The sequence below is a fragment of the Giraffa tippelskirchi genome, chromosome 4 (genome assembly GCF_054371585.1).
Source record: "Giraffa tippelskirchi isolate mGirTip1 chromosome 4, T2T-mGirTip1v1.2.pri, whole genome shotgun sequence".
Lineage (NCBI taxonomy): Eukaryota > Metazoa > Chordata > Mammalia > Artiodactyla > Giraffidae > Giraffa > Giraffa tippelskirchi.
This window is the reverse complement of record NC_137278.1, coordinates 122,726,526-122,747,170: the sequence shown is the minus strand read 5'-3', so window position 1 is coordinate 122,747,170 and position 20,645 is coordinate 122,726,526. Positions and strand designations below refer to the sequence as shown.

The 20,645-nt window shown below is 40.6% G+C and overlaps 1 protein-coding gene across 5 annotated transcripts in view; it reads left to right on the top strand.

Annotated features, from left to right (window-relative positions):
• The first annotated feature begins 1,845 nt into the window (after window positions 1–1,845).
• Window positions 1,846–20,645, top strand: part of CCER1 (coiled-coil glutamate rich protein 1) — a 33,062-nt gene continuing 14,262 nt past the window's right edge. Inside the window, exons 1-3 of one of the 5 annotated variants that reach the window (XR_014051862.1) lie at window positions 1,846–3,573; window positions 4,090–4,231; window positions 5,940–6,092. Coding sequence is in view for 1 of the 5 variants with exons in the window: in XM_081484318.1 (XP_081340444.1) it covers window positions 2,275–3,489 (1,215 nt within the window). In the remaining 4 variants the exon portion in view is untranslated. Of the gene's footprint in view, window positions 3,641–4,089; window positions 4,809–5,052; window positions 5,321–5,939; window positions 6,093–20,645 lie in introns of those variants that run through there. The other 4 variants (XR_014051861.1, XR_014051863.1, XR_014051860.1 and 1 more) reach the window with 4 other exon arrangements.

Here is a 20,645-nt window from a genome sequence, read left to right as displayed (position 1 = left end):
GACAAGTCCTAAAACATGTAAGTATGATAATGATGCAAGTTTCCAGTTACTAAGTGCTCACAGAGTACCTGTTCTAAGTGCTTTAATCGATACTTAATCCTTAACATAACTCTATGCAACAGGCACTATAACTATACTCATGGTATGGGTAAGGAACCGGAGGCTTCCAGAAGTTAATAATTGCTGAGTTGAAGTTGAAGCATCTCTGTTTTTTACTGTTGTTGTTTAGTTGCTAAGTCATATCCGACTCTTTGTGACCCCATGGACTGTAGCTGCCAGGCTCCTCTGCCCATGTGATTTCCCAGGCAAGAATACTGGAGTGGGTTGCCATTTTCTTCTCCAGGGCATCTTTCCAACACAGATATCCAGCCCCAGTCTTCTGCATTGGCAGGCAGATTCTTTGCCACTGAGCCACCAGGGAAGCGACTATTTTTTTTTCTATTAGCCCTTATTTTTTAGAGCAATTTTAGATTCACAGCAAAATGAGAAGAAGGTACAAAGATTCCTCATATATTCTCTCCCCCATTATAAACATCCTTCACCAGAGTGGTTCGTTATTAATAATGAACCTACAGTGACACATCATTACCAACAAAAGTCCATAGTTTATATTAGGGGTCATTAGGGCTCCTCTTGATGTTATACCTTCTACAGATTTGGATAAACCTAGACTTCCCAGATGGCACTAGTGGTAAAGAGTCCACCTGCCAACACAGAGGACGCAGGAGACACAGGTTTTATCAGCCTCGGTTGGGAAGATACCCTGGAGAAGGGCATAGCAACCTACTCCAGTATTCTTGCCTGGAGAACTCCATGGACAGAGGAGGCTGGCAGGCTATGGTCTATAGGGTCGCAAAGAGTCGGACAGGACTGAAGGGAATCATTCAGGGCAGGCTCTCGTCTATTTAAACCAAAGCCCATATTCTTAACTGTAATATTACAAAGGCTCCCAAGGTACCATGCTGCCTGGTTAACAAAAGGACAAAAGGACAAACACTTGACACAGTAGTATTCTTACAAACAAACCCATGGTGTACATCCTGGTAATGTTTAATCAAAGCACATTTATATGATCTACTACAATTAGTACAGTGCTTGACCATACAGATTCCCTGTTCTCTTCATCACAGTCCTGTTTAAGGTGTTTGGGCACTGCAGTAACCTCAGAATTTGGGCTCTGAGGTCAAAGATGTTTAACACTAGCCCTTAAATTCACTGACCTCACAACCTCAGGTAAATGAATGTCTTAGCTTCCTAACCTACGAAACATGGTAACAGTACCTGCCTCACAGAGGAGGTGTGAGGCGTGTGTGACGTGAGCCCACCTGCACAGCAAGCGCACGCAATAAACGTTTGCCATCTTGTTTTACGCATGATGAAACAGAGCTCCAGGAGTTAGAGCAGTGGGCCTGGGCCACCAAGTAGGGCGTGGCACCCTGTTTCCGACTCTAGGGGCTTTCTCTTTACCCCTTCCATCACCCCAAAGGCGTAGGATGTTATTTTTCAACAGACAAGTTTCTCCCCAACCCCCGCCTCTGGCTTCAGCTGAAGGTCCATCTTCTCTAACCCGGCACCTCAAGGTGGTCGAGAGCGCAAAGAAACTGCCTCAGGCGGTTCCTAACGTGGGGTGCACAAAGCCAGCCTCCGCCCTCCCTCCTGCAAAAACCACGTCACAAGACCCCTGCGAATGTTCACTGGGCACCTGGTTCCGGCTGGAACCCCACCTCCACGCCCGGGGAGAACGACCTCAACCCCAATTGGCTGTCTCCCGGGGCAACCAAGGATGCGGTGGGCACGCGGGGCCCCTGGCCGGTATTTAAACGCTGCCGCGGCCCACGCCACCCCAGTCCGGCCCGGCCGGCGACGGTGAAGCACCTGGGTTGAGAGGGAGCAGCAAGGTAACGGCGCGACCCCTGCCTCCCCCACGGCCCCAGCCCGCGCGTCCACTGAGGCGGGTGTGAGTGGGACCCGGGAGCGGGTCTCACCGCGCATTGCCCACCAACACCTTCTTCACCCACCAACCTTACCCAGCCCCAGTCCCACCCAACCCGCCTGGGCGAGACAACTCGGGTGTGAAGGATCAGAGATTACGCGGAGAGCGACTGAGCGAGCAGAGAGGCGGGGATCCTTCTGCAGACAAAGGCGTGATCCCAGCGGCGGGCACGTGGTGCTGGGCAGAGAGAGAAACGAGGCCCTTGAGACCGTCAGATCTGCCCAGACGCGAGGACAGCTTCTAGGGCGCTACCGTGTCGCCCTCTCGGAGCACCCTGAATCATGACCCAGACCCTCGACACAAAAGAGGATCCTCTTAACCTGGGCGGCGGCTGGGCATCCTCTGCCCCGTTACGCACCTGGTCGTCTGGCCCCCGAAGGCGCAGGGGCGCTCGCATTTACAGGCGGCCGCCTCGCTACGGTCCCAAGGCCGAGTACGAGCCCCCGAGGAACCAGCCGAAGCAGCAATATGGTCCAGGCCCTTGGTTCCAACCACCCCGGTGTCCCTACTGGGCCGTGTATTCTAACTGGGGCCGCTGGGGAGGGCCCTGGCGCCCACCTCCGGCGGGATTCCGGAAGCCCCCGGGCCGGGTGCAAGTGATCCGGGTGTACGGCCTGCATCCGCTCTGCCTTTGCTGCTGCTCCTGCTGCCACGTGCCCTGGAACCGCGGCTGGGCGAGGCCCCCGGGCAGGAAGAAGCGCTGGGGTCGTCGGGGCCGCGGCCTGCGCCGTCACCCTCGCCGCTCCGCCCAGAGGAGCCCTCCGGTGGATCTGAGCACGCTGCTGCGGCCGGTCAACCTGTACGGGTGGCGCGCCCCCGGCATGCGGGCGCCGCGCAACACCACGCAGTTCATCATGAACCAGATCTACGAGGACATGCGGCAGCAGGAGAAGCTAGAGCGCCAGCAGGAGGCGCTGCGGGCGCAGCAGGCCCAGGCCGGGGGCACAGCCTCCCCTGAGGGCGCCTTCGGAAACGACGCGCCCCCTAGTGGTGGCCAGGAAGACGGGGCGCTGCAAGATACTCTGTACAGCTGTGTGCAGAATCCCTCTCTCGTCTTCAGTCCTGACCCAGACGAAGAAAAGCAGTCGGCCACCCCACAGCTGGTGGAGGAAGAGGAAGGGGAGAGAGAAGAGGAGGAGGAGGAGGAGTGGTGTGACGAGGAGGAGTGTGATGGCAAGGAGTTGGAGAGCCAGGAAGAGGACGAAGAGGCAGAGGCCAAAGATGAGGAGGGCGAAGAGGCTGATTATATGGAGGAGCAGGAGGAGGAAGATGAGGAGGACGAAGCAGAGGAGATAGCGGAGGAAGAAGAGGGGCTGGCGGAGGATGAGCAGACGGAGGAAGAGAATCGTTTGCCTCTGGAAATGCCTTTATCATTCCTAGTGGGGGCTGAAGAAGAGAGAGAGATCTTTATGAACTGTACGTATTTAAGCCCCAAACAGAGAATTCCCCAAGTGCCACAGGAAGATCTCTTCATGATACAGGACATTAACTATTAAGACATCAGGAAAGGGATTGAGGAATGCGATGGAACTGACTGGAGGCTAAAATGAATTAACCACTTGTCAAAAACTAATGAAAAAGTGAGTTCCATTAATAAACCTATCTATGTAAACCCCATCTTTGGCCATTATAAAACGTTTAAAAATTGATGTGTTTGTGTATGACTATGGGTGGGGGAGGGAGAGCTTTCAAATATAATTTAACTGGAGATGATTAAAGGCCAAATATTTTATTACTACAGTTTGAATATTTTCATTTGGTGTTTTCTCCTCTAGATGCTTGAGTTTTTGTTTTTTTTTTTAATCTGGCAATGCTGAAAATGTTGCCTTTTATAACAACTTCATACACCATCTCTACTTGATGAGCTTGGAATGAACAGATACCTTGACTGTTAGATGCCTAAGAAGCATGTGCCATGTTTATTAAATGTTTGTCAGTACTTTTAACATGATACTGAAAGCATTTTAAAATGCCTATTTTAATATTTTTTTTCTTATAGATTTTCCACCTTCAGAGTTCATTTTTGAGGGCTGTATTTTGGTAACCCCGTTTGCAGTCTCTTATGGCATCGCTCATTTATATTCCTTGTTCCACAGTGCTATGGATCTTCCTCAGAAGAACATGAAGTTGCTTCTGTGGAACTGGTTATCTGCCATGGCCTCAGCAATCCATAAATCCATGCATGGAGAGGATTCCCCATGGTCAGAAGTCAACTTGCACACCTAGTTAAAATCTAAGGTAACTTCAAACAATGGAACATAGATTTTGAAGCCTTGTTCCTGGATATATTCCTTGTCATAAGTTTACAGGAATAATAATAGATTTTGCAGAATGAATTTTTTAAAGATTGGCCTTTTGGGGGTGGAATATCTTTTTTAAAATTTTCTTTCCCAATTGTCTTCCTTATAAAGGAGAGTGAAACAAATATGTTTAAGTGCAAGCTTATGTGGACTAGTTTCTAATGTCTAACAATTACCTATGGAGAATTCAACATTCAAAATAACAACTTTTATTCAAACATTTTTAGGAAGTAATACAGTTCTTGGGATCCTTGATTCTCATAACTTAATAAAAGTTCCAGTCATAGCATATTTCTAAAATTCCCCTAGATGAAGGATTTGAGTCCACCTTCTCAAAAATTACATCTTTTGACAAACTATATGACTAAGTATAGTCTGAACCACCATTCAGTATTTAATGAAGAGAAGACTATAGGGTGATCTCTTACCTGGATGCTGATTTTATTGCAGCTTTTGGGGATGATAAGGTTAAGCTGTTAAAAAAGATAATAAAATAATTAAAGTGTTGAATGAAATCACTGTGCTTCTCAATTCTTATTTTTGAATATCAGACATCTTATTCAGTGGTCAACAGGATGAATGCAAGAAGAAAAACTAACGCAAAGATCGTAGGATTTTTTTAATGACACTAAACAGTCCAAACTACAGCAGTGACTAACCAAACATTTATTATGCTCTTAAGAAATCATTATTTTCTGCAAGATGCGATTTTATGGTGACCTATAAAATTGACCACCCATATGCATTTCTAATGCACAGGGGAAACCAAGGATCCTGCTGCTGATACTGATCAATAAGTCCTTACAAGTCACAGTCGAAAAATACTTTTTCCAAGGTACTCAATTAATCACTAAGTTCTCATTAAAGAAACACTTTCATTTAGGACTGAATTTCTCCACAATCGTATCTGGACAATTCTCAAATTATTCTTACAAAAGATTCCACTTTTACATGACAAAATTCAGCACATGTTAATTGCCTCCACATACACAAGACATTATCCACTAGTCTCTGGGAGGGATGCAAATATGAGCAATGCCTCAAGAGTTCAGTTTGGGAACCATTATTTACCAAATAATTATGGAACTACCAGGGGCCAGGCACCACAAACAGTGATTAGGATACGATGGTGAATAAGCAAAATCCCCTCCTGTAGTTTAGTCTAAAGGACAGACATTAAATGAAGTTAGACAAATTGGCCACTGCCAGAATTCTAAAGGAAGTGCATCACTATGAAAGTATGTATCACAAGGGAGCCCAAGAGAGAAGCTGGGGATGTTTACTGTGGGGAGAGGGTGACTTGAGGCTAAAGGTGGAGAGCTGAGAGGAGCTTGGTGCCTTGGAGGAACAGAGTACAGAAGCACCAGAGTGTCCTGAAGGAGCAGCCAGTGAGAAGTGAGAGAGAAACTATATTATCCACTCATTTCTGCACTATCCATATCTTCTGAATAGTCCAGCAAAAAAAAAAAAAAAAAATGAAAGGAGAATCTAAGTCATTGGTGAGTCTCTACCTGAACTTTGTTTTTTTTTTTAAGCCAGATACTGTGATGGTCCTTTTACTAACCTTGAAGGCTGGTATGAAATGATTAAATCATGTCACAGGGTGGGAGGTTTACACATTCCAGTACACCTATTACACTTTTCAGAGACCTACCGAACCACTCCCATGTAATGAAGGGGTCCTGGGCATTGCTGCTCAGCATGACTGGATCACCACGGAGACGCCCCACACCACTTGATGATTCCAGAGTATCAGTGTTACATATGGCTCAGAATAAACCCTATCTTTAGTTTTAGAGGTAAGTATGCTTGATGAAAATTTACGATTTAAAAAAAAAAATTCTTAAAATCATTTTAAACTTGAGAGGACACAGTGCTAACGGGCTGCCACTTAGCTGTGTCTTTCAAGAACAGGGATAATATTTGCTTTGTCAACTGTCAGAAAAATAACATTATAAATCATAAGTCTACTCAGAAGGCCTGGCCTTGATAAAAATTTTTGCTGTCTATTCTCAGGTGTTTTTCCACAAGAGATTCTGGTATTTTCCTTTCCAGTGACTGACAGCATTTCTTAATTTATCTTCATTACTTTGTCTCCATAGTAACTTAATGGAATTTTTCCTTGTGAAAATATTAGTCCTCTAAGGATGGTAAATACACTTGGTATTTGGAGATCAACTCTGAATTCTCCGAGAATGGTTTCATAACACTTTGTAACATCTGCATATGAAGACGAGTTATTCCAACATCTTTAGTTTCATTAAAATAAACATGAGAGGTGAAATAACTTAGCTATACCAAACCCACAGAGTCTTGGAAGAAAACAATACAAGTATCAACCTATAGGTGTTCTTGGGTTAAGAATAGGATAAGAAAACATAGCTTCTTCAGTTTAATTTTTGATTTTAGCGGAATAATGAAATGATATATGCAGCTAAATTACATTTATACAGGTTAAAATTAACATAATCATACTTGAAAATTACTGTTAATATAAATTGGACTTCCCTGATGGCTAATATTAATGCTTCTGAATCAATTTGGCCTTGATTATCTGCATATTTAAATCAAAATCAGCATATGGCTATATCTTACCTGTTTTAGTACTAGTAATTTTTTTGCATCTATTTAACTTTTAGCCAGTTAATGGATCATAACCTGACCTCAAGGTCAGCTGATGAAAGAGAAGAGTTTGGGCAACTGTGTTGTCACTGCTACCTGGGAGACTGGTGATAGGTAGTCTTAGTTTAGGTCTCTGGTTCCTAAGAAATAGTTATCATACCTTATGACTGTTCACACCTATTTGTTGCTGTTCACTCAGTCATGTGACCCCATGGACTGCAGCACACCAAGCTTCCCTGTTCATCACCATATCCCTGAATTTGCTCAATCGCATGTTCATTGAGTTAATAATGCCATCCAACCATCGCCTCCTCTGTCGCCCCCTTCTCCTCTTGCCCTCCACCTTTCCCAGAATCAGGGTCTTTTCCAATGAGTTGGCTCTCTGCATCAGGTGGCCAAAGTATTGGAGCTTCAGAATCAGTCCTTCTGATGAATGTTCAGGGTTGATTTCCTTTAGGACTGACTGCTTTGATCCCTTGCAGTCCAAGGGACTCTCAAGAATCTTCTCCAACACAACAGTTCTAAAGCATCAATTATTCGGCACTCAGCCTTCTTTATGGTCCAACTCTCACATCCACACAAGACCACTGGAAAAACCACAGCTTTGACTATATGGACCTTTTTCAGCAAAGTGATATCACATCCACACATGACTACTGGAAAAACCATAACTTTGACTATATGGACCTTTTTCAGCAAAGTGATATCTCTGCTTTTCAATATGCTTTCTAGGTTTGTCATGGCTTTCTTTCCAAAGAGCAAACATCTTTTAATTTCATGGCTGCAGTCACTGTCCACAGTGATTTTGGAGCCCAAGAAAATAAAGTCAGTCACTGTTTACATTGTTTCCCCATCTATTTGCCATGAACTGATGGGACTGGATGCCACGATCTTCATTTTTTGAATGTTAAGTTTCAAGCCAGCTTTTTCATTCTCTTTCACTTCTTGTTGAAATGTTTCTCCTTTCTTCACTTTCTGTCATTAGGGTGGTATCATCTGCTTATCTGAGGTTATTGATATTTCTCCCTGAAATCTTGATAACAACTTGTGATTCATCCAGCCCAGCATTTTGCATGATGTAATCTGCATATAAGTTAAATAACCGGGGCGACAATATACAGCCTTGACATATTCCTTCCTCAATTTTGAACACACCTATTGTGAAGACCAAATAACCTAATATTTAAGAAGAATTTCATTACAGACTATAAATCACTGTTAATTACTGTATACAAATCATCTCAATTTCTGAAGATTGGGTCTAAATTAACAAGGCTCAGGAGATCTCATTGTAGTTTTGTTGGATTGAGATACCTAGATAGTTAACACCAACTGAGCTAAACATGAACCAGCTGGTCCTAGAAATTCAATTTTGGCTTCCAGTTATAAAGAATGTGCAAATGCAGTGGTCTGGCACTTTGGTATTGAGACTGTGGTCCATGGACCTGCGTTATGAGAACCACCTAATAGCTTTTTAGAAATGTTGCCCAGGCTCCACCCATACCTACTGAGTTGCAATCTGCTTTGTAGAAGTCTAAGTATACACATGAGAGACCTAGAAGATCTGTGGTTTAGGGGTTTGTGCATTGAAGAGTCCTCTTGGGAATTTAATAATTAAAACTGTGGTTTGTGGGTTCAATACTTCTGTTTTGCTCTACTTGTGTGACCTAAGGCATGTTCCTGAAATTCTTGCTTCTCGTTTTCCTTATCTATAGTATCTACCTCCTGGGATTAAATGAGATTATGATTAAATGGGTCAATGCTTACCACATTCTCAGAACAGTGATACTCAATATCTGCCAGTTATAATAAGTATTTAATAAATGCACAGATGAGACCACTGACATATTATGTGGTATCTAAAAATCATTTTTTAATAATTAAGGCAAGTATAAATGTAATATCTAATAAGACAATTAGAAAAAATGATTCACTACATGTCTTGTTTTCTCTTGGATAACTGCAGTCAGATATGTTACTCTGAGCTGCATATTTCATTGTGCAGGACTGTAAAAACCAATTGAGTCTCTGGAGCTCGACTCATTCCCCAAGTACACTTTCTGCCCTCTGTCTCTTCCCCTTACTGTGTCATGCTACTTCCTTTCTCTTTATGGGTGACATTAATATTCTAATAGCTAGTGCTAAGAATTACCCATTCAAGTCAAGATCATTCCTTTCCAAACAGGCAATGCATCTTTTCAAAATCAAAATGCATGTATTGTAATGCTTAAAGAGGAAGTTTCTATCTTATGCTACACCTGAAGACAATGAAAATTCCAACAAATATGAAATACCTTCTATAAGCCACTTACATAGATCACTTAAGGTAGTCAGAACAGAGATCTAAGAATTCAAAAATTATTTAAGCACATGCAAGATTTTAACACACATTATCACATATAACCACACTATGAACTAATACTTTATTTTCCTTTTACAGATGAAGGACCTTCAATTTAAAGAAATAAATTATTTCGGGACTTTAAGTCCTCTATTCTGAGTTCAAAGTTGTGGGTCCAGTATGTTATTGCAACACATCTTCCTGTTGTTTTATTTAAAATAAGCTTGCTAGGAATAAAAATTCCTTTAATAAACTTAATCTGAGTTCCAAAGAGGGTAGGAAAAAATTCAGTCTCTTCAATGTGGGTTTGGTAACGATGGAACCTAAAGAAGAAACACCGATATCTGTGTTTCAATTATAATTCTTAGTAGTAGTTTAATAGTTTATATAATTCATATGATGACAATCTAACAACTTGTTGGTTAATATTGTGTATGTATACCAATATAATATACCAATATCACAATAATCCAGTATCATCCAATTCTATGCCCCAACCACTAACGTCAAAGAAGCTGAAGTTGAACAGCTCTATGAAGACCTACAAGACCTTCTAGATGTAACACCCAAAAGAGATGTCTTTTTCATCATAGGGGACTGGAATGCAAAAGTAGGAAGTCAAGAGATACCTGGAATAACAGGCAAGTTTGGCCTTGGAGTACAGAATGAAGCAGGACAAAGGCTAACAGAGTTTTTCCAAGAGAACACACTGGTCATAGAAAACACCCTCTTCCAACAACGCAAGAGACTCTACACATGGACATCACCAGATGTTCAATACCAAAACCATATTGAATATATTCTTTGCAACCAAAGATGGAGAAGCTCTATACATCAGCAAAAACAAGACCGGGAGCTGGCTGTGGCTCAGATCATGAACTGCTTATTGCCAATCTCAGAATTAAATTGGAGAAAGTAGGGAAAACCACTAGACCATTCAGGTATGACCTAAATTAAATCCCTTACAATTATACAGTGGAAGTGATAAATAGATTCAAGGGTTTAGATCTGATAGACAGAGTGCCTAAAGAATTATGGATGGAAGTTCGTGACATTGTGCAGGAAGCAGTGATCAAGACCATCCCCAAGAAAAATAAATGTAAAAAGACAAAATGGTTGTCTGAGGAGTCCTTACAAATAGCTGAGAAAAGAAGAGAAACGAAAGGCAAAGGAGAAAAGGAAAGATATACCCATTTGAATGCAGAGTTCCAAAGAATAGCAAGGAGAGATAAGAAGACTTCCTTGGTGATCAGTGCAAAGAAATAGAGGAAAACAACAGAATGGGAAAGACTAGAGATCTCTTCAAGAAAATCAGAGAAACCAAGGGAACATTTCATGCAAAGATGGCCACAATAAAGGACAGAAATGGTATGGACCTAACAGAAGCAGAAGATATTAATAAGAAGTGGCAAGAATACACAGAAAAACTATACAAAAAAAGATCTCCATGACCCAGATAATCACGATGGTGTGATCACTCACCTAGAGCCAGACATCCTGGAATGTGAAGTCAAGTGGCCCTTAGGAAGCATCACTACTAACAAAGCTAGTGGAGGCGATGGAATTCCAGTTGAGCTATTTCAAATCCTAAAAGATTATGCTGTGAAAGGGCTGCACTCAATATGCCAGCGAATTTGGAAAACTCAGCAGTGACCACAGGACTGGAAAAGGTCAGTTTTCATTCCAATCCCAAAGAAAGGCAATGCCAAAGAATGCTCAAACTACCGCACAGTTGCACTCATCTCACACGCTACTAAAGTAATGCTCAAAATTCTCCAAGCCAGGCTTCAGCAATACATGAACCAAGATCTTCCAGATGTTCAAGCTGGATTTAGAAAAGGCTGAGGAACCAGAGATCAAATTGCCAACATTGCTGGACCATCAAAAAAGCAAGAGAGTTCCAGAAAAACATCCACTTCTGCTTTATTGACTATGCCAAAGTCTTTGTGTAGACCACAACAAACTGTGAAAAATTCTTCAAGAGATGGGAATACCAGGCCATCTGACCTGCCTCCTAAGAAATCTATATGCAGGTCAGGAAACAACAGTTAGAACTGGCCATTGAAAGCAGACTGGTTCCAAATTGGGAAAGGAGTATATCAAGGCTGTGTATTGTCACCCTGTTTATTTACCTTATATGCAGAGTACATCATCAAAATGCCAGGCTGGATGAAGAACAAGCTGGAATCAAGATTGCCGGGAGAAACATCAATAACATCAGATACGCAGATGACACCCTTATGGCAGAAAGAGAAGAAGAACTAAGAGCCTCTTGATGAAAGTGAAAGAGGAGAGTGAAAAAATTGGCTTAAAACTGAACATTCAAAAAACTAAGATCATGGCATCCAGACCCATCAGTTCATGGCAAATAGATGGAGAAACAATGGAAACAGTGACAAACTTTATTTTCTTGGGCTCCAAAATCATTGTAGATGGTGAATGAAGCCATGAAATTAAAAGATGCTTGCTTCTTGGAAGAAAAGCTATGAGCAACCTAGACAGCATATTAAAAAACAGAGACATTAATTGCTGACAAATTTCCATCTAGTCAAAGCTATGATTTTTCCACTAGTTAAGTATGGATGTGAGAGTTGAACCATAAAGAAAGCTGCTGCTGCTGCTAAGTCACTTCAGTCGTGTCCAACTCTGTGCGACCCCATAGATGGCAGCCCACCAGGCTCTCCTGTCCCTGGGATTCTCCAGGCAAGAACACTGGAGTGGGTTGCCATTTCCTTCTCCAATGCGTGAAAGTGAAAAGTGAAAGTGAAGTCTCTCAGTTGTGTCCAACCCTTAGCGCCCCCATGGACCCCCTATCAGGCTCCTCCATCCATGGGATTTTCCAGGCAAGAGTACTGGAGTGGGTTGCCATTGCCTTCTCCAAAAGAAAGCTGAGCACCAAAGAATTAATGCTTTTGAGCTGTGGTGTTGGAGAATACTCTTGAGAGTCCCTTAAACTGCAAGGAGATTGAACCAATCAATGCCAAATCAACCCTGAATATTCATTGAGAGGACATGCTGAACCTGATACTCCAATACTTTGGCCACCTGATGGGAAGAACTGACTCACTGGAAAAGACCCTGATGCTGGAAAAGATTGAAGACAGGAGGAAAAGGGGACGACAGAGGATGAGATGGTTGGATGACATCACCAACTTGATGGACATGAGTTTGAGCAAGATCTGGGAGTTGGTGATGGACAGGGAAGCCTGGCGTACTGCAGTTCATGGGGTCGCAAAGAGTCGGACAAGACTGAGTGACTGAACTGAAACTGAAACTGATACCAATATAAACACTTAGGGTGGGAATAAACAGCGGAGTGGAATAAATTAACCTAAGATATTGTTGTGACGATGTTAATCTATAACTAAAGTAAAATAAAAGTTTTACTTTAGGAAAATATTCACAAAAATTTGTGGGTAATTTTATAGATATGTAAGATATCTGATTAACATTCATAATATTACCACTTTATTGAAGATTCTATCTTGTGCTACATCTAAGGATAAACTATTAATAATAGCATCTTCTGATATTTTCATAAGGCATTTGAACTTTTTATAATGATTGATATCTCTGTTATCATGAAATATTTGAGTATTCTCTCCTACGAATATGTTTAGGCTTTTAGCATGTTACTTTTAGTTCTAGTAATTTAAGACTTTTAACTGATGTTAATGCATCAGTTCTCACAGAAATCCCTGGTAGATTAGATAATCCACCTGACACTTATCATTAAATAGCGTTCCCAAGGACAAAATCAGAATGCTGCTATATATAACTGTATTTTTGTAATTTCCTATTGATTGTAGCAGTCCCTTGAGCAGAGAGATTACAATATAAGATAACAAGATAAGGTCAAGTCTAAATGTCTGTACATTTCCCCTTGTTCCCAGAGGATTTTCCAAAGTCAATGTTGATTTTTATTTTTTCCATAAAAAAAGAAACACTGTTTTCCTTTTTCTTAAAAATAAGTTTTATGAATTCCACACTATTTCCTGCGGTTAACTCATGACCTCAAAGCATATACATTAGCACAAATATTTAAATACAAAACAAAGTTTATAAAAGTAACTTTTCTTTCTGTCATATACTTTCTATTTTGTCTTCTTATGCAGACTGTGTGCTCAACAACTATTAATATTTAGGTGCCACCTAGTGGCAAAATCAAACATGTATACAAAAACGTTACTGGTTGTGGTCTTCCTCTTGTGTTTACAGATGTATTTTGTGGGACACATGATACATTGATACATATAGAAGGAGTATTGCAAACATGTTGGCATGAACGCTCATATTAAAATATTTTATTTTTATTTGAATATGTTGCCATATGCTGTGGTGTTTAATAATAGTATCTTTTTGCCCAATGAGACTAAGCCATAAATATAAAATTATCAAAGTTAGTAAAGGAAAGAGGGAAAACTTAGACCCACAAGAGGTCTTAGATTTCCCTAAATGATTATTTTTATACTTAAAATAATTTTCCCTGCTAGTAAGAGTTTAAAGACATTATTATGAAAATATTTTGAATTCCCTTTGACATCAATTGCACTAATTAACTGGAGATGGCAATGGCAACCCACTCCAGTATTCTTGCCTGGAGAATCCCAGGGACAGAGGAGCCTGGTGGGCTGCCGTCTGTGGGGTCGCACAGAGTCAGACACGACTGATGCAACTTAGCAGCAGCAGCAGCAGCAGCACTAATTAACATTAGCAATCTACACTCAGTATAGGTTTTGCTTTTAATACTGACAACAGAAAAGAAAATTAACAAATTTGAAATTTATATGCTTAAATTTTTAAATCCAGACTGCTAAAGTAAACAATGCCTAATACTTTAATCCTGGTAAATAAAAATAAGAACATAAATCCATTGGCCTACTTTCAAATGCAAGACTTGTGATAGTCAGTTACCTCCTAGGACTTGAGCATCATTTAATTTATTAAAGATCATAGCCACTAATTATAGAGCAATTTGTTAAGGAAAGAGAGAAACTTGTTTGTTGATCGAGTGACCAGAGGATAATTTATACTTGTATTACAGCCCGATTTCCTGCTCTTTCCAACTGCTTAACCATTTCTATTGGAAGCATAAATCAGTGCTAAGGACTGGGTCTTCCTTAGCAGACAGTTTCCACATTTACCACTTTCCTAGCAATGCATTCATCAATTGTCCCAGAACAGGTACCCCTGCTTTGTACATCCTTCACACTCATTCCATTAATAATTCCATTATCCTTTTAAAATTACATTGTCTGTGTCTCTCTTCTGGCTAGAAAATCCTATAGGGGAGGGAATTGATTTTCTATTTCCAGTACAGTCTTGCCAATAAGAAGCCCTTCATAAACATTTTTAATATTATGAAAAATAAGTAAAACTAAATGTATGAAATGAACTATGATTATTAGCTGGTTCTAACAGGGAAGCATAGTGACTTATTCATGATGTGTGTACTAAAACTACTTTCAATAGGAAGGCACAAGGAACAAAGAGGAAGGACGGAGCTGTTACAGTAGCAGGTACCCAACTACATCTCTTGTGACCTGAACTCTGTTATAGAGCAGACTGGCTCTCGGGACAGACAGATCTTCATAGGAACTGAACACAAAATCCTTTAATGTAACAAGGAAGCTGTTGGCTCTGACTTGCTGGGGCACAGAATCAGGAGAATGAACCAACCACCTTAATAATACCCACAGCAATGGTTCTTAAGTGCACGTTATAATAAACTTAAAATGTTTTCTACAATTTAAAGTACCTGATTTAGAAATTCAAAACAGCCTGACACTTATTTATTCCATGTTTAAACTAACATTTGCTAAGCCAGGGCCTGGACTAAGCCCATGAGTGTATTTTTGAAAGTGTTAGTCGCACAGTGGCGTCTGACTCTTTGGGACCCCATGGACTGTAGCCCACCAAAGTCTTCTGTCGATGGAATTCTCCAGGGGAGAATTCCCTTCTCCACGGGATCTTCCTGACCCAGGGATCGAACCCAGATCGTCTGCACTGCAGACAGATTCTTTATCATCTCAGCCACTAGAGAACTTTACCAATGAGAAAGTTGATGCTAACAGCTGTTCAGAAAACTACCCCAAGTCACACAGCTCATAGGTGACAGACATGGGAAGCCACTCAATCTGTTTCCATATATCATTAGCTCTGCTTTGTGAAATGGATGGGAGTATGGTGACATTTTAAATTCAGTTCAGATTATTTTGGGATATAATTCTGAGTCAATATTCAAAGTCAAACTTTTGCAGTTATACTGCATATTATAATACTGTCCTGGAAAAATGCTGAGTCTCAGTAATTTATGTCCAAAACTTCTGTGATAAATTATTTATGAGACAAAAAATTTCAAAGAGAGAAAAGAATCAGAGTGCAAAACCACTAGAATATGCACATCATTAGAGAGGTTTTCTGGCCCTTTTCCCCTTTCTTCTAAGGTCAAAGTATAAAGCTCCCTCTGATTGCAGAATTCTTAATTCTCTGAATTAGGAATCGGCTGTCACTAATGGAAGTGGGTGGAAATGAAAAATCACTAGCTACTGGCAGGAGAAGAGCCCGAGGGTGCCACCTGGCAGTGACAGTTAGGGGGAAAAGTTAAATACAGTATAAAAAGTAAAAGCAGTAGCCAGTATCGAGAGGTCAGTTGAAAGCATCTGGGTCTAATGAAGAATCCAAGTGTAAAAGCTGAGAAAGGTTTGCTATGAGGAAAGTATCAGGAATTAGAAAAAGAATTGAAGTAGGAAATGTGGATGAAATGTAAAAAGAAGCACTTAGCTAGGAACAATGCCATGCAAGGTATTACAACTCGTGTATCCTTATGAAGATTCTTGCGAGTCCCATGGTCATCAATGAGATTAAACTAGTCAATCCTAAAGGAAATCCACCATGAATATTCATTGGCAGGACTCATGCTGAAGCTCCAATACTTTGGGCACCCGATGTGAAGAACCAGCTCATTGGAAAAGACCCTGATGCTGGGAAAGATTGAGGGCAGGAGGAAAAGGGGGTGACAGAGGATGAGATGGTTGGATCAAATCACCAACTCAATGGACACGAGTTTGAGCAAATTCAGGGAGATAGTGAGAACAGGGAAGCCTGATGTGCTGCAGTTCATGGGATCACAAAGAGTTGGGCATGACATAGTGACTGAACAACAATGTCCCTATGATTACCAACAGTTTAGTTCAGTCGCTCAGTTGTGTCCGACTCTGCAACCCCATGAACCGCAGCACACCAGGCCTCCCTGTCCGTCACCAGCTCAAGGAGTCCACCCAAACCCGTGTCCATCAAGTCGATGATGCCATCCAGCCATCTCATCCTCTGTCATCCCCTTCTCCTCCTGCCCTCAATCTTTCCCAGCATCAGGGTCTTTTCAAATGAGTCAGCTCTTTGCATCAGGTGGCCAAAGTATTGGAGTTTCAGCTTCAACATCAGTCCTTCCAATGAACACTCAGGACTGATCTCCTTTAGGATGGACTCGTTGGATCTCCTTGCAGTCCAAGGGACTCTCAAGAGTCTTCTCCAACACCACAGTTCAAAAGCATCAATTCTTCGGTGCTCAGCAACAGACCTAGCCATAAGCAAGGGCAAAAGACAGTGTTTACATCTTGGTGTACTTTTAAACCCTACTTTCTTTAAGATAGTTTCTACTAGTCAATGGCATGTTCATGTTGTTGTCAACTTAAACATCTCACCTTAAGCCTCGCCACTCCTTTAGCTTAAGACAAATTTTATCCTTATAGGTGAACTATTAGATTCTGTATATGTCAGGAGAGAGTTGGCAAATAATAATGCCAGATGAATATATAATGTTAGCATGGATTTGCTTATTCAGTTTGGCAAAGTTGTTGCTTTGAGGGAAAGAGAGCAAACCCATATGGAGAAGAAGAGAATAAGATTTTCTGTTTGCTGTTGCTGTTAAGCCGCTTCAGTTGCGTCCAACGCTGTGCGACCCCATAGACAGCAGCCCACCAGGCTGTTCCGTCCCTGGGATTCTCCAGGCAAGAATACTGGAGTGGGTTGCCATTTCCTTCTCCAATGCATGAGAGTGAAAAGTGAAAGTGAAGTCTCTCAGTTGTGTCTGACTCTTCACGATCCCATGGCCTGTAGCCTTCCAGGCTCCTCCGTCCATGGGATTTTCCAGGCAAGAGTACTGAGTGGGTTGCCATTTCCTTCTCCAGAATAAGATTTAATGGGTATTCAAATGTAGTGATGCACTGTTGATAGAGGGTAAGAGGAGAAAGCTGATTGGTCTAGACTGTGTATTCAAGACAGAGCTACAGGATTTTGATAAAATCATGAAAGTCAAGTACGTTTTAGAATGCAGAGTTTTTCAGCATTTAGGGTGTTCATTATTATTATCCATTTTTACATTAAAAGCTATAGTGCACTATAAAGTTTAGACTCATAACACACTTGCTTAGAAAACAGAAGTTAATTGGTATTAGATGCATTTAACATCTCTTGGGAGTGGTGGTGGTGGTGGTTTAGTCGCTAAGTTGTGTCTGACTCTTGCGATCCCATGGACTGTAACCCATCAGGCTCCTCTCTCCATGGGATTTCCTAGGCAAGAATGCTGAAGTGAGTTGCCATTTCCTTCTCCAGGGGATCTTCCCAACCCAGGGATCAATCCTGTGTCTCCTACATTGTAAGCAGATTCTTCACTAACTGAGCCACCAGGGAAGATATCTTAGGGGTGTTACATGTGAACCACCAAGTAATTTAAATAATTTTACTGGGCAGTGATCAAATGTCAAGTTTAGTTATCCAGGTAGATAAATTTATAATCTATCTTAAGAATCTTTTCTATTACCAAAGACACTACTCATTCCTAAGATTATATTTGTGTATATATAATAATATGATTATATATATATATCATTATAAGATTATACATGTTTATATATACATACACTTTTGTATGATAAAATAGTTCCCTTTGGTGGCCATTATCTTTTGATTACCTATAAAGATGCTTAGTCTAGTGATAACCTAAAAAGAGATGACAATAATTTATATTTACCTTTGCCTTACAAACATTAATTATGCCTTCTACAGCAGATTAACTTCTTAATTATGTTTTTCTCTTTTTTGTGGGGAAGTGGTAGATTAAATAAATGCACACAAAGCAGCAGTAGGTCCAATTTTGGAGGCCATCCGTTCATTCACTCACCCATTATGCTTTGTATCCTTCCTAAATGTCAGGCATTATGTACATTCTAAGTCATATAGAGATATCTATGGGTTATATCCAAGATATTTAATCACTGGTACAATGGGTACCAATCAATCAGAACGGACACTGGCTCAATAGCTCCCTGGTAATGACTACGTAAAACAGAGTCTCTGCCTCTGAGGAACTTACCTTTTAATGGGGAAGACTGAGGAGTTAACAGGCACTCACTAACAGCACGGAGAAGGCAATGGCACCCCACTCCAGTACTCTTGCCTGGAAAATCCCATGGATGGAGGAGCCTGGTGGGCTGCAGTCCATGGGGTCGCTAAGAGTCGGACACGACTGAGCGACTTCACTTTCACTTTTCACTTTCATGCATTGGAGAAGGAAATGGCAACCCACTCCAGTACTGAACAACAAGCTTTTAAAAAAAAAAAAAAGCCATATAGGACATAAATTACTCAAAACTGCTAAATCATCTTAGAACTACCTTAAAGATTTTTTGCTTTAAGTTCCCTTATTTGCAAAATAATATACAGAGTATGACATGGATCACATTTCATGCTGAATATGCTTTCAGAAAATGCAGTCATTCAAAAACACCAGAAATTGAAACAAAGAAAAATAGCCTATTTTCACTTGAATCAACTAATTAGATTATCTCTCACTCCACCTGTTCTGATTTGAGACATAGGCAGAAATGCTCAGAAGCAAATAAGTTTAAGGAGGAAGCATTTTTGTTAATTTCTAAGACTAAATTGAGATAGAAATCTTTGGCATGTTTGGCTCAAACTTTTCAGAGTTCTAATTAAAATTTCTGAATTTTTAAAATTGATGAATTTGCCCCAAATGTAATTTTTCCCTCTGTACTCAAATGTCAGAATACCTATTTTCTAAAAATATTTCTAGATATGGAGAAAAAAATTTAGAAGTCATGCCCTAATGCATAAGTAAAAACTATATGCAGTTTTAATGTTACTTCGGAATAAACATAAAATCAGACACAAAAATTCTAGAGCCACCATTTAGTATGGGTTTCATAGGTGATTCATCTCATTTATTGCAATATGAGAAAATTTTATGTATGCATGTATGTATGTGAAAATTTAACTCAGTTGTGTCCAACTCTGCAACTCCATGGACTATACGAGTCCATGTAATTCTCCAGGTCAGAATACTGCTGTGGGTAGCCTTTCCCTTCTCCAGGGTATCCTCCCAACCCAGGGATCGAACTCAAGTCACCCGCATTGCAGGCAGATTCATTACCAACTGAGCCACAAGGGAAGCCAGAGAACATTTTACCTGTTTTTATTCTTAAATATGTATCACTTATGCAGCATGTGTGGTGGACTGCAGATGTTGCTTTGACTCATAATTTCCCCAAGGTGGCGATCTTTTCAAAGAAGCCTTGCCTGCACCTCCACAGAAATGGATTGAACTGATTATCAGCACCTAATATTTATACTCTAAACTTGTTTGCTATTGTCATCTCCACTGGGAGAAAAAAAAAATACATTTAGGGGACACAGTATGATTTTGAATTTTGTCTCCAAAATCTCAATAAATTGAAGAGATGGATGTTATCTACTTTAAAATGTAAATGCATTTTTGAGAAAAGATGTTTCACAAACATTAGGTTGAATTAAGCTGGAGTTTTAATTAATCGAATGATGACTGAAGCATGTTACTCTCATTTTAGTTTCCAAACTATCTAAAGCTCCTTTTCTAAAATCCTGACATTATTATTTAATGAAATGCTTCACTGATCTCTTTAGATTGATAATTGCTTTTTTTCCTTTCCTTCATACTGTTCACAATTGATCTTTTGTGGGTACACCACAGGTAAATGAGAGAAGGTGGTTGAAAAAAAGAGAGATAATAATATAGAAAAAGAGAGACTAGTTAGATGTAAGAAAATGATATGAAGTGGAAAATATACTAAAATTCACAAGATAAGACCTCTTTTTCTCGTCCTACGTTCTTTTTACCCTAATATATATTTTCTAGGACAGTCACCCTTTCAGACATGACATTCACATGTGTGTGTGGGTTTGTGTGTGTGTATAAACTTAACCGTCCTCTGCTTTGGAACTTTATCTTTTGTTTTTGCTTGGTTTGTGTTTAAATTTTTCACTGCTCCATCTTCAGGTTTAACCTTCAATAGACACAGAGCTGGCAATGATGAAGCCTGACTCTCTCCTAGAT